This window comes from Coturnix japonica, chromosome 3 (assembly GCF_001577835.2).
Source record: "Coturnix japonica isolate 7356 chromosome 3, Coturnix japonica 2.1, whole genome shotgun sequence".
NCBI lineage: Eukaryota > Metazoa > Chordata > Aves > Galliformes > Phasianidae > Coturnix > Coturnix japonica.
The window spans coordinates 83693449-83720339 of NC_029518.1; the positions used below are offsets into that span (position 1 = coordinate 83693449).

The window sequence follows — 26891 nt, forward strand, 5'->3', positions numbered from 1 at the left end:
CCAGGTTCAATCTGCATTACCATGTGTATAGATGATACTTACTATGTCCAACTAACACTAACAAGATGATCAGGGAACTGGAGTGCTATGGGGAGAGGCTGGGAGAGCTGGGACTGTTCAGCCTGGAGGAGAAGAGGCTCCGGGGATCCCATCAGTGCCCATAGGGGAGAGTGCAAAGAGGATGGAACCAGGCTCTTTTTACTTATGTCCAGTGTCAAGGATGAGAGGCAGTGGGCACTATCTGTATGGGTCTGGCCTCATGCATTTGGCTCTTACCCTTCAGTTATTTTGTAAGTATTGATAAGCAGCTACATACAGCTTTGGGGCCTTGTTATTATATTGAAGCACATCTATTTTTAGGGACTTTTGCCAAAATATTACTATGATAAATTAGGCAAGTTTTAAAGGAATACTGTCAAGTTAAGAAATGGAGTACAGGTTTACAGCTTGAAAAGTCTCTGGTTGTAAATGGTCTAAGGAGAACTGAGCCTTGTCTGAGAACAAATGGGGTCTGACACTGGAGGGAGGGAAGTGCCTCAAGCTTTAGCGAGTGAATTATTCTTCCTTTATTACTTTGTTATAAACTATAGAAAAACAGCCTTCAGGTGGAAAGCACATCTGAAAATTGAAGCTGAGGAAGTATTTAAGAAGTAAACTTAGAATTAAGTAGCAGCTCTTTGTGTATGCCCTGGAAATTGTATTGAGCTGAAGGTACAATGAGCACCCATCAAGTACAACAAGTGAAAAGCTGAACATGTTTTATTCATACTTGCGGAGGAATGGGCACATAAACCTGCAGGAAGCATTGTCAGCTTAGTGCCAGGAAGGCAAAGGGCCACGAGAATCAAAGGCAGCCCTGGCTCAGCGGTACTGACCTCTGCCACGTTCTGAACCCTTCCTGTCCTCAGGTACAGTGCTAAGCTGTCAACATCCAGGCCCTTTATCGTCTTCGTGGCCCTACCCTGGACTCCTCCCAAGAGATCCCTGTCTTTTTTGACCTGGGGAACCCAGAACTGGACACTGTATTCTAAATGTGACCTCACCAGGGCAGGGGGGAAAGGAGCTGGCCACGCTCTTTTTAATGCACCCCAGGATATTATTGGCCTTCATGGCCACAAGGACACACTGCTGGCTCATGGCCAACCTGCTGCCCACCAGGACACCCAGATCCTTCGCTGTAGAGCTGAGCTCCAGCAGGTAATGAGGAACAAGAGTAGTTAAGGTTTTATTTTAAAGCATAATGCTTCTCCTGGGCTACAGTGCTTAAGGTTACATGATTAAGTGGTGGTGAGAAGGACAATGAGATGAACTCAGGTTGTCAAAATATATTCTTTACTACAGGTGAGGGATTAACAAGATCATTATCCTGAAGGTGAAGTCCTATCATCTCATGAAGAGCTTTAGATAAAGCTCCTTGTAAAGCACTTTATTGATCAAAATCACTGCCATAGACTTCTACTTAAGTGGCACCATGAAAATGTATCTTTTCCTGCAGCTAATGAATTCACACCGTGTACTTTTAACCAAGCTCCACAATAACTCACCCAGTCTAAGAAATAACTCACTAAGTATTTAATTAGATTGTGGAACTACTTCCAGAGCTCGCTTTTGCTGTGTTAAAAGCTTTTAATGCTGCTGCTGACCACGTGACTCTGCCCTCAGAGTCTTCTTTGTATAAGACTAGAAAACCAAAAGTAATAGCCCTATCTTTCTAATGACCATCCTGGGATGTCTGCACAGCTCCATTTTCTGAGTTTAACATAAGAATTTATTTACAAAAGAGAAGGTTTGAAGATCCATCTTACTGGCTTCTGGAGCTGAGGCAGAATAGCAGTCACCAACCACTGTAAGGGTGCAAATACTCCCATAGGCAGGAAAGCTGTTTGTAAGAGCAAATAGGAGCTGCAGCTTCCTTAGCAGGTTGAACAGCTCCAAGGCCTGCAGCACTTGTATGAATGGACAGCAACCCAACGGGGGTTGGACTCGATGATCTCTAGAGGTCCCCTTCCAACCCCTACAATTCTGTGATGGCACAATTTAAAGTTACAGTAACCACAGCAAACAGCCCAATAGGAAGAAAATAAACTACAAATTCCTGTGTCAAATATTTCACGTATCAGCAAACTCAGTAGATAGGAGTGGTCGATGACTGGAATTTTAGGGAATAAAACTATCTCCCATGAATATAAATATTCTCCTTGCTCAGCCTAATAACAACCTGTTTGTCCCATTAGCCAAACAAATGCTGATACAATCATCACTGGAAAGCAGCAGTACTTGAACTACTTGCATTTCATTCTCATTCCATTACCAATTACTACCAGGAACAGAATATAGCAAAGTCTTACTATAAAATTCAAATGGGTTCATCTCTATGCAAGACAGATCTGAAGTAATAAAAAGCCATGATTTATTACACCGTACAAAACTGGATTCAGAACAAGCAACTGCAGAATAGAGTACATTTTATTTTCCTGTACGTTACCTTTTATTGGTTAAATTTTATCAAGAAAACCAAAACTCCTGCAATTCTTTTTCCCATCCCTCTCTGAGCTCAGCAATAACTTCTGCACTACAGACTAGAACAAGATGCTTCCTGGGGAATTTCTTCCCTGATTAACCCAGCAGAAGGTGCTCCTGTGCTCCAACTGGCTTCCAGGACTTCCCACAGCTTGCAATGTCAGGTTAAAGCCTCAGTTTATCACATCATGTCCTGCCGCAGTCTATGAACAGGCAACCCCATTCTCATTAGATTCCAGTAATGCTGCCTTCTTCTTAGAAGATGAATGATGCGGTTGCGTTTGTAGACGTACTGAGCAGTATAAAGGAAGGCTGTAGCAACAAGCGCAGAAGTCATTTTCCAGTAGCCCCATCTGTGTTTTCAATTATGGAGTATGCTGAGATAGGTTACATATTTAATAAAGTCCTCTTAAGAAAAATAAATATTTTTTGCATAACGTATATATAAAAATTGGTCAATTCCCTCTATTTATACGTCCAACAACAGCTACATTTTATTCACTAGCTCACAATGATTAATGCCTTGTTGGTAACTGGTTCGAGTCCAAGAGAATTATTAGCCTACTTTTTATAATGGTGCAAATTATATGGAAGTGCTTTGAAAACATGTGGCTTAAAGGAAGAAGAATTAGCAACAACAGAAGTCATTTGGTCCTGTAAGTATAGTTTAACTCCATGAGATCTTCACAATTCCCTCACATCGTTTTAACCAATTATTAAGGCATCAAAATGGATTTAAAAATCAAGATTAGAACCACCAATAGATTTTCTCAAAGATATTTTTCCCCATGTCGTCCCCTCAGCTCTTTCCTGCTGCAGAACCACACTCCAAGCACACCTGCCTGATAAGCTCCCCGCCTCTATCAGAGCCACAACAAAACAAACACATTGCATAAAGAGCGCAACACGTCCTGCCCAGCTCCTCACTAAAAGGAAACAGAACCCAAAAAAAAGACCACAACACAGGAGAGCAGTTACTGAGCATCTCAAAACTTGAAGAGGTCAATGAAATGCTGAGGAGACACCGGCATGAGGCAGGTGTTTGGGTCACTGGCTGTGCAGGGGTGTCCCGAATCCTGCAGAAACAAAGGAGAATACATGAGCTCTCTTCATATCCACGATCCCTCCATTCTTTTATATTATAAAAAGGAAAGTAAAAACTCACATTTAGCAACGTGCAGCTATTCACACTGTACACAAAGCGATAGGGGCTTGCTTTTTCAGTAACTTGCTCTTTAGAAAGATACATACACACATGCACACAACTTTTACACTCAACTCTTATGAAAACAGGCCTTTCCCATTTGACTGTGGGATTGTGAGACAGATTCAGGTTTCAGGAAGAAAAAAATCCCACTCTCCTCCCTTCAAAAACAGAGCTTGAGTCACAGCTCTTGGAGCAGGAAAATACACTTTATTAAATGCTATTTAGAGACCTGGTCGCTTCTGTGAACCTAATCTGACTCTAATCTGAAATCAGCCACTACTTCAAGGGAAATCACTCCTTGATTTCTAAGCAAAGGGCAACAGCTCCCTTAAAGAAGAGTAAAGGAAAGATGTGGAATCTCATACAATAAAAAAAGAAGGGAGCTGCCCTATGGAAGGCAGAGTTCACCAGCAGTTGGGTCAGCTTCAACCCATGGTATGATGATTTAAACTACAGCCTTCTAAAGCAGCCTAGGAAAGGTACAGCCATTAGTTTAAGGCTTGAGATTGTGTTCTGTAGCACACTGAAAGGGCAGTTTTTCCTCTTCAGTAGTTTTTGAGCTGGCAATGTCAAATGGGAAGGCTTTCTCAATACAAATTCACCAAACCTTGTGTTTCCTTTAATACTTAGGAAACTTAAACCCAACACAATTGTCTATTTTTCCCCATCATAATTCATAATGGAACATTCAGGAGATGGACCCCTTACCCCTTAGATGGACCCCTCCACAGAAATGAAGTTGAGTTGTAATGAGATGCTCCCACACAGTTCCAAGTAAGAGATTAAAGAAATATCTCGATTAACTGACATTGTAAGGCTCAGGAATTGCCATTCCAGGTTTTAAGAGGCTTCTCCCCCTTTTCCAGTGTTGATAAATTTACCACATAGGGCCAGAAAGCTACAGTGAGGAGATGAAAGATCGACCTCTGAAATCTTCGTTTCCTCTACTTCATGGGAAATGAAATTACATACAATTTTGCTAACAGAAGGAAAGAACCTGGAAATGGAACATTTGTATAGTATTTTCCTCATGTAAGTTTCTGTTAGAGATGCCATACTCCCTTCCACAGGCTTTGCAGCACTGCAGTGCAGTAGGCCAAGTATATGTTCAAAATAGCCCTCCGCTTTTCCAATGGAGATGGTTACTCCATACATCCAGTTATTATCTGTGCTTTTTCATTAAAAGCATAGCTGACTATGTGAAAATACTATGCAGTATCTCCTCATCCTTCCACTTCTCTTAATACTTGCTTTAGTATCACTTAAGAGCCAGCTGCTCACTTGATGGAGGAAAGAAGAAAGAAAAAGCAAACAAATGGGCAGACCCAGTTGGAGTCTGATCTATGTAGAGAAGATAGTGATGAGAAAGGCAGCACTAATTTTGCTCATCTTGACATAAGATCTGCACAGAAGGGAGATGCTGTGGCAGAAAGATTCCCAAAGGTAGTTGCTAATGTCTCCTCTAACAATGAGATCTGGTATCTTGTCATGGGTAGGACTAGAATCTCCTCGTTTCCACCATAAGAATTAGGTTTCTGGGAAAGATATTAGGATTCATCCTTCTTTAGAGCTTATTTATACTTCTATATAGATCCAGCAACAATCACCATTAAAAAAAAGCAAAGAACAGAAGTAGGTTATTAAAAATGGAAACCACAACTCCACAGAAGCAAAGCAATGTGGATGGAAAAGAGGAATCATAAGCATTTCGTCTTCACATGCATTTCTCTCTCCAAAGAACTCTTACCTTTGAAATTATGTTTACTAATTATTGTTATCAGCATTGAAGTCAGATTGACTTTCAATACATCTGCTTAGTTTAGAATTCAGTTTTAGCTTTAACAGAAGAATTCACCAGGAAGGACGTTTACTGACAAGTCTAATCGTTTTCTTCCTCTGATTTTAATCACAACTGCAAATTATGAAGCTCCCATGACAACTTCAAAGCTGCTCCTTTTCTGAGTAATTATTTCCACCATCTCTTCATTGAGAAAACAGTATTAATTGCTTCCCTCACCTTCCTCAGTCCTGTGTGTCCTGTCTTGGGAATTTCTTTTCAGGGAGACTCTTTCATAAGAGTATGTGTAACTACAGCATTCCACGTGGATTCTATTCTATGTTAGTACCTTTGTTTAAAGGAACCTTCTGAGGTTTGTGTTACTGCTTTCAGGTTTCAATACTGAATTAAATGCATAAGGGAACACAAAAATCAACAGTGAGAGATGATTTCTTAGTGGATTTCAGTAACACATTGCACTTCTGTTAGATGTTGAGTAACAATCCTCAGTTTTAATGGCAATAGCTGCAAATACGGCAGTAATAAAAAATAGATATTACAAAGAAACAGAATGAAAGTCAGCACTGCCTTATCTAATAGGGACATGAAGAAAACATTCCCAGTAAACAGAAATAAATATCAAACAAATAGAAATGAACATGGTATTCGCATTACAGACCAGTGAGCACTGAAAACGGATGAGACATGAAAGAAATACCTTGAGTAACAAAGCAAGATGGTAGTCCTTTGAGATCGTGAACAAGGAAGCAGGAAGGAGAGCCATAAAGTAAAAGAAGCAGAGTTAAGGTTTACCAAAGCTGAGGTTTATGTACCACTTAAAATTTGTCTTGTGGCAAATCACAAGCAGTTAAGGAAGCAAAAAAAATCAGCACAAACCCTAAGGAAGACTAAATCCGAGCATGAAACATCACTTACAGAAAACAATTACAGTGTTATGCAAAGCTGGAAGTATTTAAAAAACAAAAGGTATTTCGACTTCTACAGCGACCCCAGAGATGGCTATAATGAACTGGGTTGGCTAAGAAGATTCCTCACAATGGCAACATTACCTGGTGAAACTGAAGAAATAGCACAATAGTATATATAATAGCATCCATATAAATACTATACATAAAAAGCACTCACAGAGGCAGTATCAGTCATAATTAGTTTGTACATAGTTCTACAGTACTGAACCTGCAGATTTTGTTCACTTAGAGTGTGGACAAATCCTCACTTCTCAGAGCTTCTTACAGTCATGCCCTCCATTACAAGAGAACATTTTGTACGATGAATTTAGGAGTCTCCTTACAGGTTTAAGCATTACTATGGTCAGAAGTTTGAAACAAATACAGCAATTCAAATGCCTCAAATCCTGCTTCTTGAACATAGAACTATAGAATCATAGAACCTTCTTGAACATTCTAGAAGATGACTGTAACATACTGAAACATGAAAGATTACTTCCCTACTCCAACTGCTTGCCAATTCAGTTCACTAGTCTTCAGTCCCTTTTCCCCACAAGGCTTTCTTTCAAAGGACACAAAATGAAGGATAGGAAGAATATCCTGGGTTGAACTTGATTAGCCTTCTCTTGTTGTCTGAATCTGTATTATATTATCAATTTCGTAAACTGATGAATAATTCTTCTCAGCAACATAGCAACATAGATACCTATGGCTATCTCACAGCCTTGTCTCAAGAATAAGCTCACTGCATCCAGTAGTATTTAAAAATAAAAGCTTCAGCTGAAAACAAGTGTGTACATTACAGCAGTGCATATGAGCAGCTGATGTAGTTCATTTTATAATCTGATTAACAAAGCACAATACTGAAGCTTGAATGAATTGGTAAAGCCAGAAATGATTAAGAAATATTGTCACCTAGCACAGCTCCACCCTCTCCTCACTCACATGGCACATCCTTAAGCCACCCAAACTATTTGTCCCACCCCTCTTCAGTGCCTCCTCTAAGAGGCTGATGAATCAGATCAATGAATCTCACAAAGAAAGCTATTTGCTTTCCATATTTAGTGTAATAATTCAGTCCCAAACCATCTGTTCCAGAACCATCCAAAAATCAATCTGTAGCCACACAGTACCTAAGACTTATCCAGACTTCCAGGACTTGTCTCCAAGTCAGTATTGCAAAGGCAGTCAATAATCAGGTACTCCTCAAACCAAAGTACCTTGAACAGCTCATTCCGTTGTTTCATTAAAAATATAAACCCACAGAGAAAATGCTGCTATGGCAGCAATGAACTGGAACAGTAAAGGTAAACAGGTCTGTCTGCAGAGATTTGGTGCTTCTTTCTATTATGAGGTCTCTGATGTTAGTGCAGCCTAGGCAAGCCAAAAGATTGGACACTCATGCCCTACATATTGAGTACGTTAAGACCTACTGGGAGGGCTCCCATGATATCAAGAGCACTCAACTATACAGTAGCATACTCAGTTCCATGCTATTACTATGTAGCTTATCCTGTTCAGCAGCCTCATTATTTATAGAGAAAATAAAGCTTAACACTGATATGCAACAAAATTATAGAAAGAAGACAAGAGTAACTAATTTCTGTGAATCAGAAGATGAATATTTCAAGACTGAACTGTTTCTTACTGTTTTTTCCACCCATTTGCACTATTTGTACGTGGCCTTTGAGCTGCAAAATTAAAGACACCTGACTAAGAAGCTAAATAATGGTACATATACAGACAGTAAAAGCAGAACTATCAGTTCACACAAGAGCAAAATAGGAAAGTGCCCTACAACACAAAAATTACCCTGCAAGACAGAATGTGCTTCACAGTCATCACCAAGGTCATCTTAAAATGCACTTAAATTTCAAACATTCCTCAGGGCTACATATGGGACAGAAGCAAGACTACAAAGATACTCAGTTTTATTCTAATGTGGCAAGAATGCTATGGGACTAATTTATTACACACTTCCATTGATCTTACCTTCCAAAACAGAATACTACAGTGCCGACAGAAATGCAAGGTGTCTCCATACTGTTCCTTTTTTGGGTAGTATTTCTGTAGTGCAAAGTACATCAGCTTCCAGTCAATGTGACCCTTCTCTGACAGAATCAAATGCCTACAAAACTGAACATGAAATTAATACATTCCTTTAAAATAGTTAAAGAACAGTCACATCAGGTAAAGGACTAAGAAAAGAAGCTGAAGTGTTATAATTGGAATTCTTTGAAGTCAATAATCTGACATCATACATCTCTGAAAAGTAGCAAGATGCCCAGCCACAAAGAAGTTGAATCTAAAAATAGGAATAGACATTTGCAAAGAAAAAGTAGGTCATACACAGCTGATCTAACTCGGTAATGATTCTAATTGTCAATAAGTGCATAATAAAAACAGTATTTAGAGGCATAAATTCATCTCATACTATTGTAAAAAACACCTCAGGAATGAGAATCAAGCATGAAGGTTAAAAGAGACACCTAGGATCATCTAGTTCAACTGTCCACATACACCAATAAAGGCCACCACACCAACTGTCCTTAAGGAAAGGGCAGATGCACCTAAACATCCCCAGGGACGGACAGCAACAACAACCACCTCCCTGAGCAGCCTGCTCCAATGCTCCATCACCCTGAGAAGAAATTCTGCCTAGTGTCCAATCTGAACCTGCCCTGGCACAGTTTGAGGCCATTCCCTCCTGTCCTATCAGTGATTGTGGATTACAATTCATTTTTATTAAGATGGTAAATATTAATTTCAACAATTCATTCCTCTTTAAAAGGACACGAGTATTCTCGTATTTTATGAAATTTCTAGAAGCACAGCAATAATCAAAGTGACTGATGCATTACCCGAAGGCATACCTGTGTGTGAAAAGTGAGTAATGCATAACAGTATCTGTGAAAGACTTTGCATTCAACACAGTTTGGACTATTGCTAATACATTGTGGGCTTCTTTCATCCACAAGAACAGTGCCATATGGAAGGCAACAGCACTACCTTTGTGATTTCAGTTATACCCTGTTTCCTAATAGCTTCCCTGCATGGAATTCTTATTTTCTTCTGAAAGTGCTCTTCAGATCAAACAAGTTATTGTAGCTGTTTCAATAGTTCACCATACACACCATTTCTCCTCTCCTACACAATCTAACACTACCCTGCAGCTATTAAGGTACCACACTCCTCAGAGAAAGCAGCATTTGATTTAAAGTTGTTTTTTTTCCCTCCCCTATTGTATCAGTAACATAAAAGTTAATATTTAGGAATGCACTGACAACACTGTACAGAAGTGTTCATTATGCTGACATGCTTATATGATTGTTTTCCCAGTGTTACCTTAGTGTGACAGGTTCCTCTCCAACTACTATTGTCACTGTTCAAACCACCTTACTTCACCTAACCTCAAAATACATCAAACTGTTACATTCAGCCTGAACTCACTCCTCACCCCCTCAGTTTGCCTTTGATCACATTTTCCATTATGCTCACCCTAAAGCTTCTCTTACTAAAACTCTTACTAGGGTGAACTGTAGGAGAGTTTGTATCGCTACCTTTCCCACTATACTTGTAATTAATCTGCCAGTCACTGACCACATGGTAACACTTCATTCTATTACATGCAAGACAGAATATTTTCACGTCCAAGCAATCAATTCTGTCTGCCTACCTTGATTAAGTAAAACAAATTCTACTCTACATACTGAAAATAGCAGGGCAACACCTCTAACACATTTGTTGGGACTGTATAGAAAAAAAGAAAGACTTAGAGTTAATAGCTACCCTAAATTCAGACATGTTGAGAACAAATGTTCAGACCAATCACATAAAAAAACCAAACAGAAAACAAGCACTATTCTCACACGCTCTCATACTTCTAAGTTCACACTTTGTATGTATATCATACAGCAAAAGTGCAGACGATTATTACCTGCTTTTCTGCAAAATGGTACTGGCAAAGTTTCTTCCACAACTGTCTGTCTTCGCTTAGCATGTATAAAGTTGGGGTGACTTGACCCAATGTAATAATGTCCCAGCCATCAGAAAATCTGTGTAAGATGTTACTCAGCATATGCAGAGGAAGATCACTGAGTGTAAGACCATCGTTGACTTGCTAGAATTAAGAGTTGAAAACTTAGCAAAAAAAAACTTGGCAACAAAAGGTACAAATAAAATCCTTTGAGATACCTCAGCTCTTACTTGTACAATACCACTGAGCATCATCTATGGTAAGTCATGTGTTAACTAGGTTACTAGATTAAAAAGGTCTGAAGTGATTATAGAACAATAAGTTTCTCCATTTTTACTAGGAAACAGCATGTCAATTTCCCTTAAAAGGAAAACAGAACACTATACAAAATATAGGACTGAAGAGTAGAAAAAAAAGAAAGCTTTCTTCTGCATCTATCTTCATAATGTAAGTTCATTTCTCAAGACTGGAGATAGCTCCCTTGATAACCAAAACAAGCAGTTCTGTAAGGAGAGACAGATCAGAGCACTGAGAATGTTCTCCATAATAGCCTACACCTCTGCTAAAAGTTTTCTTCTACAGGGTAAGTATAATTCATGCATGATTGAATCTAAGGGATGAGCTTGCTGACAAAAAATGACAGAAGACTGTTTTCCCTGGAACCTACACTGCTGGAGGTGCACTGGAGGCCCTGCAAAGGATGGAGGCTGCTGGCCCCACCTGGTGGAGCTGCCCTGCCAAGGAGTGCTGGCCCCACTGCAACTGAACTCCAGCAACCTCTAGTTTACATCTGGTTACTTCACAACCATTCATCTCACTTACAGACGGAGTTTTCCACACTGTCATCTACTATAAACATCCCTGGGACTACCGTTATGCTCAGGAGTATGTGAGCACTACAAATGCAAGATCTCTTAACGGTTATTTCAACCACTGTAGAACAGCTCAGATGGAAGTGGCATGCTGGAAAGTAGCAACACGACTGTAGCATCTCAAACTCTGATGTGGTTGCTCGGCATAAGAGAACTGCTGAGATCAGGTTCCTCATTTCTTTTCTTCCTGCTCTAAAGCTGCTGACTTATTCAGACGCCCAGCACATGCAGCAGTTTCAAAGATGAAAGCTGCTACATGCAACATCTTGGAGCACTTCTCATGGAAGTGAAGGTCAAGCCTGAAAACACAAGTCTCCTGCTTATCTTCAGAAGTTTCCACTTTAAAAAACAACAACACAAACTTAGAAGAGTTTATACCACATACTTGATTCAAAAGCTGCACGATCACAGTCCAGATGCTAAAATCATTATCCTCTTTCACAAAAAGGAACTGTGCTAACAAATAAGCCATAGAACTGTTACTTCTATGTTCCGCTTTGTCTCTTCCTGGTCCATATCAAAAATTCACTTTAGGTTTGAATTTTTAGTACTAGAACATTTACTTAGGAATCAGAAACTTAGATTTTGTTTCTCTAGATATTCAGGTAGAGCTGACATGTTTAAAGTTCTCTGGATGAGGAAAAGAATTACAGCTATACATCAACCAGAAAACAGCAGTATAGCCATTATACCAGCCCTCATCAGAGAAAATCTATTAAAATATTAGGAACTCTTTCCATTTCAGTAATCTCATTACTTCTCCATAACCAAGGAAAAAATAACAGCGATGTGAAGTGGGTCTTCTGTATCTCAAAGTGTTAGTGACTCATTTTACCTCATCACTTTAAGCTGTTTGCTAGAGAAATTTCTGCTTCCTGCTGAGCTCATCTATTTATGATGTGTTTGAAGGATTGTTCACCTAAGTTCATAAACCCATGTTTAATGTACTCTCTCCCCTCATCTCCCCTCTCCTCTCCAGGCATAATTTAACAACATACCTTGTTCATCTGAAGGTTTTTTAGCTGCTGTTGCCACAAGCGGATAGTTTCCAGTCGGCACATCCAAATATTAATGTTCCCTACAAGCACAGATTTTCCTACTCCCCTGATCAATATACAGAGAGTGGAACTCAAATCTTGTAGAAGATCTTTGATTAATCGTGGATTATGATGGTCTTCCATGACTAGAAAAACAAAGTATGATTTTTTGTTATCTCAGTTACCAAGCCAATATCATTAGCTTAAGCTAACTCAAGATAACTGCTTGTGTGAAAATAGCTGCCCTCATCCTCTGGCATTCATTACTGCTGTTCCATAAGAGCAAGGTAAATAATGACAAAAAATCACAAGCAAATTTGATTCAAACTTCACACTATGCATTCAGTAAATTCAACACCAAATAACTTATAGATTCAAATCCCTTCTGACAGTACGATATCTTCAGTTCATGCGGTTACCACAAAAACCTGCTAAGTATTATGGGATAACTTTTTAAGATAAATTATACATAAAAGCAGCTATGTACTTTAGACCTCAGTACATCAGGCACATTAGCAACATGATTGGTTTTCAAACTTATGACAGCTGTTTCATCTAACAAATTACACATTTCATGAAGACTATAATTTAAGAGTAGACAATAGTTTGTTTCTGAACAGAATTTAGTTGGCATTTTACTTCACTCATCTGTTTCAACACATCGTTCAATAACAGAGAAACCACGTCATTCAAACTGGATGGCTGGTACTTATATGGCATCTGAACAAACAGAATATCACTTTACCTTTCCGCACAATTTTGTCTAAAATGCTGAAGTAGTTCTTCTGTGCTGCACCGCTCAGTGATGTTAACTGGGATTTCGCAATTAGCTGCAAAAGCTGTGACAAAGAATTAAAAGACAGCAGACTTTAGTATAAAAGATCAGGCACATCCAGTACATGCATTTGCTTATAACAACCTTGAGCACTGCAACTGTATTTCACAAAAACAGAGCTACAAAATTGAGAAAGCAAAGTAGGACAAATGCAGGAAGCTTTAGGCATTACTACTTGCATTCCATGACCAACTCACTGAGAGATGTATTTTCAAAACACTATACAAATACAAGCATACGTCTCTATCATAGAGCACATGAGATCTGACCTTTGTAAACTGTAATGAAACAGTGGAGAAAATTTTTATTTGTGAACTTGCAAAACAATGCAGTTGAGTACTGATTCTCCTGACAGATTCAGTGGTCAGGAACATTACTCTGAACTGATTTCAGGTACCAGACTTCCAGTTTGAGTCAACCATCACACTGGTTAAACTCAGGCATGGTTACCTAATATGCTACTTCCTGCTCATGGAGGGAAGTGTGCTATCTCACCTAAAGGGAAAGGTGAAGCTGCTGTATCCCTCCCACATTCAACTTCCTAGTAGAGCAAACTCTAGATCTATCCCCACAAAAAACAGTTAAAACAGAGAAAAGGCCTCTGCAAGGGGAAAGAATCACGGCATTAACACAATGTAAGTGTTCCTATAGACTTCAACCCACTAAATTATTCATAAAAGGCAACTTCCAATAAAACTGCTGGAATACATTTAGGTTACACGGGACTTGAACAAAGGTAAATTGTCTAACACTCAAAAAACACAGGAGTAAAGTGAATCACACTGTTAAGAAGCTGTAGAAAAATAAAATGCAGAATACTTGCACATCAAACATTGTTTTGACAATTACTATTTTTAATGTAGTCCATGTACTTAAGAGTTACCATACTTTCCTATTTTCATTTGTAGGGGAATTATTTTCCTTTAACAAGATTTCACTACCAAGACAGAGCAACAACTGAATCTACCAGTGTTTCACTATAAATATACAGCAGAACATTGGCTATTACCATCCTTCCCAAGCTACAGGCTTCCACAGAAGAATATAACCAGCTTCCAAAACAGAAAAATTACTCCATTTAAAGTATAAGTCCAGCTGCTTTATGCAGTATAAGTTACATATATACACAGGATATTTTACACACACCTGTCAGTGCAAGTTTTTTGTACACATGGGCATATCAACAAACATTTATAAACAAAAGTATACAAAATAGAAGAGCTTACTTTGACCACGTAATTGAACCTTCTGATGTCCTTAATAGCACTTGAAAAATCTAGGCGATTAAAAGCTTCTCCCAAAGTGCAATAGCCATGTCTCTGAGAAAAGGAATAAACACTGGAAGTAGAGAAAAGCAAACAACAGAACAACCTGTTCCCTCACACCTCTCCCCGCATCAAACAACATGGTCTATGAAAAAAACACTGTCACACAACATAAGCATACCTATACCACATGGTATATGAAAACAGATGGGTTATGTGAATCTATCAAGTACCTTGGTAATATTGCTTGATAGCAAGACCATAAATTCATAACCACTGCCCACCCTGGTACAAAGTGTTATGAGAATCTATTATGTTCCTGCTTGGTCACAAAGCTGATACGGTCTAGGGCTACTATGCCACTAATTTTTTGTGCATGAGATTCAAGAATGACTATAAGAAACCATCCCTTTTAAAAGAACCAAAGGAAAACAGGTGAAGAGGATAGTCAATTATCAGAAGACAAGGACAAGTTAATTCAAACAACAAAATATTTTGTCTACTCTGGGAACTGGCAAGAAACACAAGCAAGTAGTCACGTCACCAGTACAACTAACTTCTGTACAAGTGGGGAGGGGAGGAAAAACTGTCCCAATTATGAGGGATAGCAATGAGTGGTTTTAGGCAATGTGCTTTGGCATGAGTGACCCTAAACCTACACCCAAGTTCCCACTTCTTTACCAGAAAAACCTGCATACACAAAAGTGACTTTGCTACCTGCCTCCTTGTCTCACTTCAGCTACCAATGAAGAAAGTATTAAGTACAACTGAAGATGCAGAACACACAGAATCACAGAATTACCCAGATTGGAAAAGACCTTGAAGATCATCAAGTCCAACCACAGCCTAACCATAGTACCCTAACTCTAACAACCCTCTACTAAATCATATCCCTGAGCACCACATCCAAACGGCTCTTAACACAACCAGGGATGGCGATTCAACCACCTCCCCGGGGAGCCTATTCCAGTACATAACTACCCTTTCTGTAAAGAAATGTTTCCTAATATCCAACCTAAACTTCCCCTGGTGCATATATATGTATGTATGTATATAGACACATATATATTTTTTAATCTGAGAGTTGCCATTGAAGCACAAAGACTATACAAATTGATGACCCAGAGCATGCAGGACTTACTTCTCTGGTGCTTTCCTTATGAACATAAATCCAATTTTCACGATAAAAACCTGAAATAGAAACATAAGCACTTTTAGACTTCCATTTGACATAGTACATTCCAGGAAGACTTGGAAGAAAACAGACCATCCTCAATAAAATGCTTAATAAGAGTGGAGATAAAACAATTTCGGTGAGGGAAGTTTTTCAAAGCTGAAAAGAGCAGCTTTAAATGTTCAGAAGTGACATACTTTAAAACACTCAAGTTAAACACATTACACATTACACATCAAACAGGAATTGGGACCACTAGCAGACATAGCACAGCTTTTTTCTTTATTTATTTTAACTGTGTACCAAAAAACAGTCAGTTTCTCTTACCAGCCCCAGTACCTTTCAGTCCATGAGGCTTCTTAGCACAGGAGGGAATAGAAATGCACAGCCTCTTATCACTGAAGGCTCTAATTCTCTAACCTTTTGGTTTTTTAGATTCCTGCAGGAAAGCCAACCATGCAAGACCCATAATGGCAATTTCTACGTTGAGCTTTCAGCAGTCTCAATACATTGTCAAGTGAAAGTTCTCTTACATACAACCGCTTCAGTATACTGAAATACTTTCTAAACCCAGGCAAGCTGGAGGATGCTTTAAGCTTTCTCTATGACAATCTGTTAATTTCAGAAGGTACAAATAACAAAAATCATTTTGAGATCAATGCACTAGGAGCCCCCATGGTTTGCTATCAACTTTTTTTCCTTCTACTCACTTTACCAACCTCTTTATTTCAAGTACTTGCTGACACACACTTGCAATCTAAAACACAGGTCCTCTTTTATAAACAGCAATCAACAGGAATATATTTGATATTTCAATAAAGATATTTTTCAGGAAATTCAATACAAAGTCTTTTTTAAAAGCATTATGACAAAATATTTTTACTCCTGAACTAATTCTAGGGCTATTTCTGTAAGCAGACATAGAAACAATTGAAAATAAAACTGCTGATTCAGTAAGCAATGACTTCCCTAAGCAGACAGAGGAATTTCATCTAAAACTAGACCACAAAGCAGAACAGCAGTTTGCATTCAATACTTATTAATTGGGAACTGCTATTCTTAAATGAATTACATTTGAATCTTTGTAAATCTCACAGTAGATAACCAATGCTACAGTTCAATAAAGGTACATCACTCCTGACATTAGAACTTGATGCCAGTACAGAGATGGACATAATTTAGAAGACTATCCTATATATGAATATATATGAATGGCTATTTTTCTTTGAACCTACAACAGTCTAAAGGGAAACAACTCAGCCTTACATTGTGAATCCGTGTTGTTCCTACAATGATCTTTCTTCCTCTTCTTGGCTGCAGATTCACAATCCTCAGAAGCGTACATTTCATCATCATCATCACCAGTTAAGATACTAAAATAAAGACATAATTAGAACAGCAGTAATTAAACACCTTAGCCACACAGAGCTTATAACTCGCCACATTAAAAAGCCTGGTAGAAGGAAAAAGTGTTTTTAAAATGTTTGACTACCTGAAGGTAGAAAGCAGCCTCTCTCATGATATATGCTGCTATGTTCTTTTCTCCACAGAGTGTTGAATTTCATATGCATTTAATCACTTTGATACATGTATTTTCTTAGTAGCTAATGACCTAAGTCATTAGCAATATTTAAGACAGACTATGGAGGAGACAGTAGTAGCTGAATGACTGGCTATCTGCTAAGTTCCACGATACAAAAGTCACAGTTTAAAATGGACATGAAACTGCAGCACGCAGGTGAAAATCAGCACAAAATTACTGCACAGCCACACAAGGGTGGGAAATAAAAAGAAAACGAAACAGCAAAAAGGCCTCTTTCTTCTGATCACTAATAATTCTAGTGAGAAAAAAAAATAAGGAAAATCTCTTAAATGCATCAATCACATCATTGTCCATGATCTAGGCATTACCATACTGTATTAGCAGATGTCACAGGGCATCAAGAACCATGCAGCGATCCCTAGCTCTGCCAGGGGACAACCAGCTTTACCTTTGTCACTTCTGAGAGAGTTACGTAACCTGACACTGAGGATTGACTGTCTCAGTGATATTTTTCATATAATCTTAATGTATATGAACACTAGAATGTAAAAACTCTACTTGTGCTACATACAGATAAGGTTTCACTTTCCATTTTCAGAGAAAACTATAAGGAGCAGCAACCCAGATAATGAGCATACATTTTACACAGAAGCAATAGCCTCATGTTGATAACTAGAGTAACTCAGGGAATAGCATAGTGAAATTTAACTAATATAAGACTTATTTCTACATCATCATTTTTAACAAGAAAGCAGTATACAACACTTTTCCCATTCATTACTTTTCTTAAGATCTGAATTTGCCTGTTGAATCTATTTAGCAACATCAGTTTGAGGTTCAAATTGTACCAGCAAAACCCTAATGCTAAAACTGAAGGTCATTGGTTTATGCGAAAGTAACCTGTATTAAGTCATTAAATGGCAAAAACCATGTTGGTCTACTGCTACTAGCTTACAAAGTTGCAATTCTCAGATCTGAACCATCTTTTAAGAAGAATGATTAAATACTGCACAAAAAGTTTAATTGCTCTAATCAACTCAGCTTAACGATACATGAGTTTAGAAGACTCAGAAATAGGAATCTTCATCTGAAGGTTAAACCCTGAAAAATAAAAAAACAAAAAGCAAGAAAGCAACACAACTCTAATTAAGGTAAAGCTTAATTTCAAGCTGAAGGCTTAGTTTATGACAGAATGTATTTAAAGCATAGACACCAGTACTTCCATATTTTATGCAGCACTGCCACATATCACATCTAGTCAGATAGCAAAAGACTCCAGAGAAAAGAAACTGGCAACCAATGGAAGTAGAACATTGACAACTTATTTGGATTATGCTGCATTCTAACCTTCCAGTTTATTTGTTTTCAGTGCTCTGTGGTGGGTTTTTTCTCCCCCCCAAAGAAGCCTTCATAACAGAAATCTTCACTCAAATAATTACATTAACATTGACTATATCACCACATCACATGAAAAGTTGTTGCAGAATTAGAAATAGAGCCCAGCACTCGTGGCAAAGCCTCCAGATTTACAAAGATTCCAGCTTTATCACCATAAGGTCAGATACAAGTCACTGAGATCCAGGCTGATGTTCTGCCATACAGTTCAGGCAGAACAGAAACACACAAACCCAGAGCAATGAGGCAAGGCAGGGCAGGAAGCATTGAGAAAGGCCATCTTTAAAACAGGAAGGTTTATCTGGCACAATTCCTACTTTAGTTCCTGGAGAGAAAGAGCCCCTGGAAAGCAATTTAGAGCAGTAACCTATCTGAAGTTATTTAAAGCCTCTCTCATTCCCAGACACTTCCTCTAGTATCAGACAAACAAGCAAGGCAGCCTAACACGAACAGTAATTAACATGAAGAAGTGCAAAGAGGGCTATTTCAAGTAAGTTTGTCTGATATCCAAATTCAGCCATGACATTCCAGGAATTCACGTCACTTCAGAGACAAAACTTTGACTGCCTTTGAGTATTTTCTCATGTGAGGCTTCATCTCCTTGTGAAGGAGGAATTCATTGTTCACTTTGTGTGGAGTCCTTCCCTATGCATCAATTATTATCACTATTCTTGGGCAAAATGTGAGGGGTTCATATGTTTCCAGACTCTTACTGGAAAGGAAGTAAGGGTCCCACAGCTATCAGAAAGAACAGGACAGATGCCTTTCTTTTTTCCTCTCTTTGAAGGCCTGGCTGTTCAGCAACAAAGCCACCACTCCCAATACCAACTCCTGCCTCTCCAACGACCAAGTTACAGCTAAATAAAGTCAAGGATACTAAATGCTACATATGCCATTACACATATGATAACTTTAGTTGTTACCATACCACCATATCTAACATCTAACTGCACCTGAAAGGTTTTAACACATATTTAATACCGCCAGTGTGTAGCTGTTCTTATGTTCAAGTCTAGAAGAGCTTTTTCATAGAAATTTCTCTGTAGCTTCTAAAAACAGAAGATCTTGAATCCTACATACAGTTTAAACTACAATATTCCACATTAAATTTAAAAAAAAAAAAAAAAGCCAGAATTTCAACTCTTTCAAAAATGTAGTTTCATGAAATTATTTTAACAACCTTCTGGGCTAGAAGCCTTTGCAGGCCTAACTTAACTGCAGCTACTCATCTTCATCCACTTGCTTCTTTCCTCACGGATGAAGGATGCATGCATTTATCTATGGAGCTGTACTCTATCTAGATATAGAAAACTCCTGAGTTTAGTGCCTGTCCAAACAAAGTTACATTATATTGGTCAAATGCTAAACTCACCTGAGACTGACTGAGATCCAAGGATTCCAACAAAAGTTCTGTGAGCATTGGATAACACCACAGTTCACTTCGATAATCAGATGAAAGACAAAGGCACAAATGACTACCACAGAATCACATAATGACCTGGGTTGGAAGGGTCCTCAAGGATCATGAAGTTCCAGCCCCCCTGCTTGGCAGGGCCACCAAACCTCCACATTCACTAGATCAGGTTGCCCAGGGCCCCTTCCAACCTGGTCTTGAACACCTCCAAGGATGGGGTATCCACAGCCTCCCTGGGCAGCCTGTTCCAGGACCTGCCAGCCTACCCCACCAGCCCAATCCAATCTCAGCCACCCCTGCTTTGGGTTGGGTCTTCGGACAAGATGGCTTCCAGAAGTCCTTTCCTACCTAAATCATCCTGTATTTTGCATAGACATCAATGAGTGTTTAGCAACAGAAGTTAACTTGCAGATCCAGAGTTCTCAAGCTGTAGTGAAATTACTCGAAAGTCATGTCCAACTTGAACACCACGGTTTAGTTTTACGCAATATACACTTAAAGCTGCACATACTGAAGCAACAAAGAAATAGAACTAGGAAATACGGTGCGGTTTTCTTTGCTAGGTAGAAGACATAGAAGATGGAAAACTGGGGAATTAATACAGACAAGACCATCTGTTGCAGAATAGGGTGATTCTCAAGTTCAGGATTCTGACAAGATGGCAAGCAAGCCTAAGAAAATCCAATTACGCAACATCCCCAATAGCACACTTTTTTATCCAGAGCATTTCACGACCATTCCTTCCAAATGTACGTTCTTTTTCTAATTCTTAACTTCAATAACCTGGTCTCTTCTCAAGCACTTGATTTAAATCCATTCCTAGCAATACAATTCCCAGAGAGTTCAAGAGTAAGATCCCTCAAAACTAAGGAAAAAACTGAATGCTTCTGCTTGAAGAAACAGTGAAAGCAGTCTAATTTTGTTCTTCAGAGGAAAGATTCTACATATGTATGTATATATACACACACTAAATATACTGGCACACATTGACCAGAAAAAGTAAAAATCAACATACTATTAGGATCAGAAAAGCAAAAAGTCTTCATTTACAATGATATTCACAGAAATGATTATCACTGCTGTCATACTTGCCAAATACTCATTAAAGCAACCTACTAAATACAAGGCTTTATTAGCTGTGCAAGTAAACATCAAAACTAGATTTCATCTGCCAATAATGCGAAAGAAGAAAAAAAATTCCAAGTGTATTTAAGGCAACTTTTTCTTCAGAGATACACTAAAAGTTCTTCCAATGTTTTTCATATCCACAGCAGCCAGACTGTGTGGGGGAAAAAGCCCAAATGGCATCAGTAACAGATGAACACAAGACGTAAAGGCAGAAAGAAATCTTGAGAGACTGCCCAGAGAGGCTGTGGTCTCATCTCCTGCTCTGGCAATATCCAAAAGCCACCTGGATGTGATCCTGGGCAATGCGCTCTCAGTGACCTTGCCTGAAGCACGCAGGGCTGGATTAGATGATACCAGGTGGTCTCCTCAATCTCATCTCCATGATTCTGTGAGACAAACTCAATAGCAATTCTTCACTGCTTGATTACACTTGAGGTTCATTTCACAAATTTAGAAAACACAGGAGTATGAGTAGAGCAAGTTGTAGCTTGCCAGTAAATTCCCACTAGATCAGATTACTTACTCTATCATTTACTGGACTAACAGTAAAACACAGAATGTTCGCTTTTCTCATTATGATCACATTAAGCTGGAATTTATAACCAAGAACGTTATCCCTAAAAAATACTTCTTGGCAAAGAAACAAAGCAGGAATCTGTTTGGATAAAGCCATTCGTATCACACCAGTGTGTGGGCATCTGCCACCAATATTACTTTATTTCCCTCTAAATCAACCTAATATGGTTACCACTCATTCTGCAGAGGCATATATGGACAAATACAGTACTAGGTAACTGCCATAAAAACAACATGAGTCATGCTTTTAGAACAAAGGCAGTATATGACTACCATAAATGGGTCCGATCCAGTACACAATCAACAGAATTGCTTTGTTCGTTTCAAGGTAACATTTCAACACACTTGCTGCATTTTCAGCTTACAGATATCACTTTATTCTAAGTTATGTAGTTCTTTTTTTCCTTAACATTAAGATTCAGCTGCCTAAAGTAAGCAACTCATGAAGAAGCAACAGAAAGATAGACAGTCTCCAGAGAAGAAATGAACAAAGCTGGGGCTGTTTAGTCTGGGGAAAAGGAGGCTGAGGGGAGACCTTATTGCCCTCTTCCACTACCTGAAAGGTTCTTACAGTGAGAGTGGGGCTGGTCTCTTCTCACTAGTGACAAGTGACGGGACGAGGGGAAATGGCCTCAAGTTGCACCAGGGCAAGTTTAGGTTGGATATTAAGAAGAACTTCCTTATAGAAAGGGTAGTTAAGTACTGGAATAGGCTCACCAGGGAGGTGGTAGAATCACCATCCCTGGAAGGGTTCAAGAGCCGTTTGGATGTGGTACTCAGGGATATGATTTAGTGTAGGGTTTTTAGAGTTAGGGTATTGTAGGCTGAGGTTGGACTTGATGATCTTCAAGGTCTTTTCCAACCTGGGTAATTCTGATTCTATGATAAAGCACACAGCTGCATCTGTAAGCTTCACGCACATGAAGAAATCACCTACCATAAGATCAGTCAATCGCTGCCTTCCCACCTGCTATTAAGTAAAAATAATGTTCTGCATGAATTATTAGTCAATAACTTACACAGCGTGACTGATGTCATTAAGCTGACTGTTTCCACCTTGAAGTGCAGCTCCAAAAGGTTCAAATCGTTTCCATCCGTCTTCTGTTTTAACCCACCTCCATCCAGGGGATCTCCAGTCCTGGCCCAAAAATGGCATGGTTTCTCTATGAGGAACAAGAAGATGGTATAGCATTTAACTATTAACAAAACCTGCAAAGTTCGTTATGTCAGTTCTCTAACTTTGAAAAACCTGCAGTGGTCACATTGTGGAAATAAAGTTCTCTATAGAACATGCTGTTAAACAGATTCAACATTTCAAGTACATTTTTGATTCCCTAACCTCATTCCTCTTATACTTCAGCTTTTCTCAGACTGAAATAGGCTTCATAGCCTCTTTAAGGAAAATAGTTTCTGTAGTCCACAAAAAGGGGTGATAACCAAGCAAGATTGACCATGGCAAAGCAGATTACAGGAGGCTCCACTGATTTTTGAGGTCTGGCTTAAATATCTGACTTAAATGGTTGTTCATGTCTAATGAGCTCAAACCAATGTTTCTCCACTTGTTCTTTTTTCTCTGGTAAGCCTTCTAAACACCAAGATGCACTACACTGTATACTGTGATGTTTCAGTACATAAATATCCGTTTTCCAAAATATACATATATTTTTGAGGGTCATCTCCCTAGCCAGGCTATTACCTGCATACAAAGGACTAATGGAGACTGCAGAATAATATCAGTTATTCAGTTACAAGCTGAGAGACCTTTTTCTTAAATTAAAGAAAAAGACACATCCCACAACATAATACAGAAGATGAAGTGTGCTGTCACTGCTGACACTGACAGAGTCCTCTTGCTATTTGTATCTCAGCCTTCCTCTGAACCTGACAGGAATCCTTTCCAAAGCCTACCAGATCCTTCCCTCCAACTACCACAAACTCTATTCATACCTGCATTTGTTTCCCTACCTTGTTGGTGATTTAGAAATCATGACAGGCATCAAAAACTTGTTTTTCTTCCACAAGTTTAGAACACCTTGCTTTTAGACTGAAATTAAGACCTTTTTGTCTCTACAGTGACTGTTTGAATAGCAGGCGTTCATGAGTACATAGCACAATAAGATAGTTTAAGGCACTTCAACACCCAGCAACATTAGCAAATGGTTTTTTAAATGAAAATAGAGAAAACTAACAGAAAGATGCTAAAAAAACAAAAGAACAAACAGAATTTTGAACTATGTCTAGAGATACAGTCTATGCACTACTTCTAGTCAGCAGTTCTGATCTAAATCATCTAAATCAAGCACTGGAACAGGCTGCCCAGGGAGGTGGTGGAGTCTCCTTCTCTGGAGAAATTCAAGACCCGACTGGACGCCTACCTGTGTGATGTGGTGTAGGGAACCTGCTTTGGCAGGGGGTTGGACTCAATGATCTCTAAGGTCCCTTCCAACCCCTACAATGCTGTGATTCTGTGAAATATTAAATGCTATTATAGGTATACCTCATCACCCCCAGAAAGTTAAAAACTAGAATGAACTCAGAACTATAGAGATAACAGGTTGAAGAAAAAAAGAGGTGGATGGCAGCAGCAGGAATCCAAAGCCAATCACAATTTCCAGAACAGACTTGTTAGTAGGTTTATAAAAGTCTTGAAGTTTGGAAAAAGGAAGTTTTAAGGGTGCTGCGTACAACTCCCTCCTGTGGAGCCATGCAGGCATTTAAAATGACAAGCTTCAGCACACACATGCTACTTTCCAGACCTTTTGGATGATTTGGAAACCGGATGGTCTTCCTTTGGAAGGTTTCAATGCAATAAAATTCCATTATCATCTGTGTTTCAAATAATGATATTAAGCACTTTCAAAGGAGTGGTAGCCACAAGAACACCCACAAAGACCACCAACGCGTGCTCCAGAAGTCTTGGAAAGCTGTACTTAAGATAGATTTCAAGGAGATACATGTAACTATTCCACACAAAAAAATCATTAACAGTTGAAAAAAAAAACAAACAACACTAAGATCATCTAGTAATAGATAGAAATGGCTTTAAGTTGAAAGAGGAAAGATTTAGGTTGGATGTTAGGGGGAAGTTCTTCACTAGGAGAGTGGTTAGGCCCTGGAACAGGCTGCCCAGGGAGGTTGTGGATGCCCCGTCCTTGGAGGTGTTCAAGACCAGGTTGGACGGGGCCCTGGGCAACCTGATCTAGTAAAGGTGTATGTTTGGTGGCCCTGCCAGGCAGGGGGGTTGGAACTACATGATCCTTGAGGTCCCTTCCAACCCGGGTCATTCTGTGATTCTGTGATCTAGTCCAACCACCCACCCACCACGATGATGCCACTAAATCACACCATTCAGTGCAACACCTATAAACACCTCTCAAAAAGCTCTAGTGATGGTGGCTCCACCACTTCCATTCCCAGCCTGTTCCAATGCACTACCACTATTTCTAAACTTTTTCCCCCCCAATATCCACCTTGAACCTCCCCAACACAAGTCAAGGTTGTTACCTAGTACCTAGTAACATCTAGTATGTTGAGAACATTATCTTTGTAAGAGTCAAAAGTAAAAAGCCATTGAAAAGATCAGATTATACTTAAGAACTTTGTGGAAGATGACAGTATCTGTGAGGCTCATACACACTGACCTATTTATGTCCCCCCCCCAAAACACAAATGTTCTTAGCCCGAGACCCAGCCTCACTGTCACACAAACCAAGAGTGTATCCCTTGAGGAGCAGTTCCCAAATGGTGCTTGTATGGATAAGGGTTTGGGGTTCTTTAACACTTAAAAGGACTCTGTTCCTGATACTAAGCTGTTTGTTCAACTTCCCCAAGCAACTAGTGTGGAGAAAAAAAATAATCTGAGACTGCATAAAGAGTTAATGGAGCATAACCTGGTCTTATTGACCTAAACATGGTTTAGTGACAGGACTCTGTAGGTCAGGCTGACAATTGGACTTGATGATCCTGAAGATCTTTTCCAACCTAGATGATTCTACTGTCATTATTCAACAACAGGGGCTTAATAGAACACACTACTTGTATTTAACTTGCACCTAAAGCCAAAGAGGAGCAAGAATTCTTCATTTTGCAACATACAACCTCTCTCCATGTAGGTGGCAAGGACAGTGGAGACAAGAGCCACACTAAAGTAGCATGGAAAGAATAGCACAGAAACCTGCATGCAGCGTGAGATTAACTGCCCTAGACACCTATCCGCTTGTAAGGGAGCTCTGTTTAATATGAGGTTGGTGACACAAAAGTGAACGCTACTACAAAGATATTCATGATTATGGCAATACATCCTATTACAATGACATTTTACTAGAGAAAGTCTCTTCTGTGTATATATTCCTATACTTAGAACATATAATTATGACTCAAACCGTTCTTGTTATTTCATAGCAAGACCACATGATCTTAAAGTCCCCTTCTACCCAAGGCATTGGGACAAGTCAATGCTCTCACGTTTCCCAGCAGTCCAACAGCACACCCTTCCTTGTATCACTAACATTACCTTTTCAGGAGCTCAGTCTTCAGTAGGAACAGGACCTTCACACTCACACTACAGGCAGGTGATGTTCTTCCAGCCCTATCAGCCTCTATGACTCAGAGGTCAGAGTCTGCTTTGACTTCATGCCCAGCCCACACTTCTTCATGTCAAGCGGTTGCCTCAAATCAAACCCTGAAGTGCAAAACACTGACTCAGCCACTCAGCTTCTCCTCTCACCCACCCCAAACTGCATCCCTTATTTCCCCACAACCATTTAAACACACACAGACTGTATAAGACCCATTTTCTAAACAGCACAGATAAATGCTCCTCCTTTTCATTAGGTGAAGCTTCTCCCCCCTTCCCTGCTGCCACCCTTTGCTCACCTCAGCTCTCTCACCCTCCTGCAGTCCCCCACACAGGCTCCCAAGCACCCTCATCCCCAACACCATCCTATTTCCCACCCTCAGCTGATCAGCTCCGCTCTCAACCCCCTCACGCCACGTCTGCCCACACCCAGCCACCACCGAGTTGGCGATACACTCTCAAGCAGCCCCAGCCGCCTCCTACACCACACACAAACCCCCCCTATAACAAATACCTACCAACAGCACCCGTCTCCCCGCAGCTCACTGCACGCAGGCCGCGGCTCTATTGACGGAAGTAACATGGGGCCGCGCTGACCCCACCCCCGCGCCGCGCTCATTGGCCGCCG

General features: G+C 39.6%; 1 protein-coding gene across 4 annotated transcripts; it reads right to left on the reverse strand.

Moving 5' to 3' along the window:
* Window positions 1–2388: 2388 nt before the first annotated feature.
* On the reverse strand, window positions 2389–26891 carry FBXO25 (F-box protein 25). Of its 4 annotated transcripts, XM_015859310.2 has the most exons (12): window positions 26782–26891; window positions 26201–26368; window positions 22707–22850; window positions 16898–17004; window positions 15599–15648; window positions 14419–14511; window positions 13103–13196; window positions 12319–12503; window positions 10410–10592; window positions 8465–8608; window positions 6223–6249; window positions 2389–3596 (listed from the first exon to the last, which is right to left on the reverse strand). In XM_015859310.2, exons 3-12 carry the CDS (start codon window positions 22841–22843, stop codon window positions 3507–3509), a joined length of 1110 nt encoding a protein of 369 aa, XP_015714796.1. In that variant the 5' UTR covers window positions 22844–22850; window positions 26201–26368; window positions 26782–26891; the 3' UTR covers window positions 2389–3506. The 4 variants fall into 4 exon arrangements, with proteins under 4 accessions (XP_015714796.1, XP_015714799.1, XP_015714798.1 ...); XM_015859313.2 differs by lacking the exon at window positions 14419–14511; XM_015859312.2 differs by lacking the exon at window positions 6223–6249.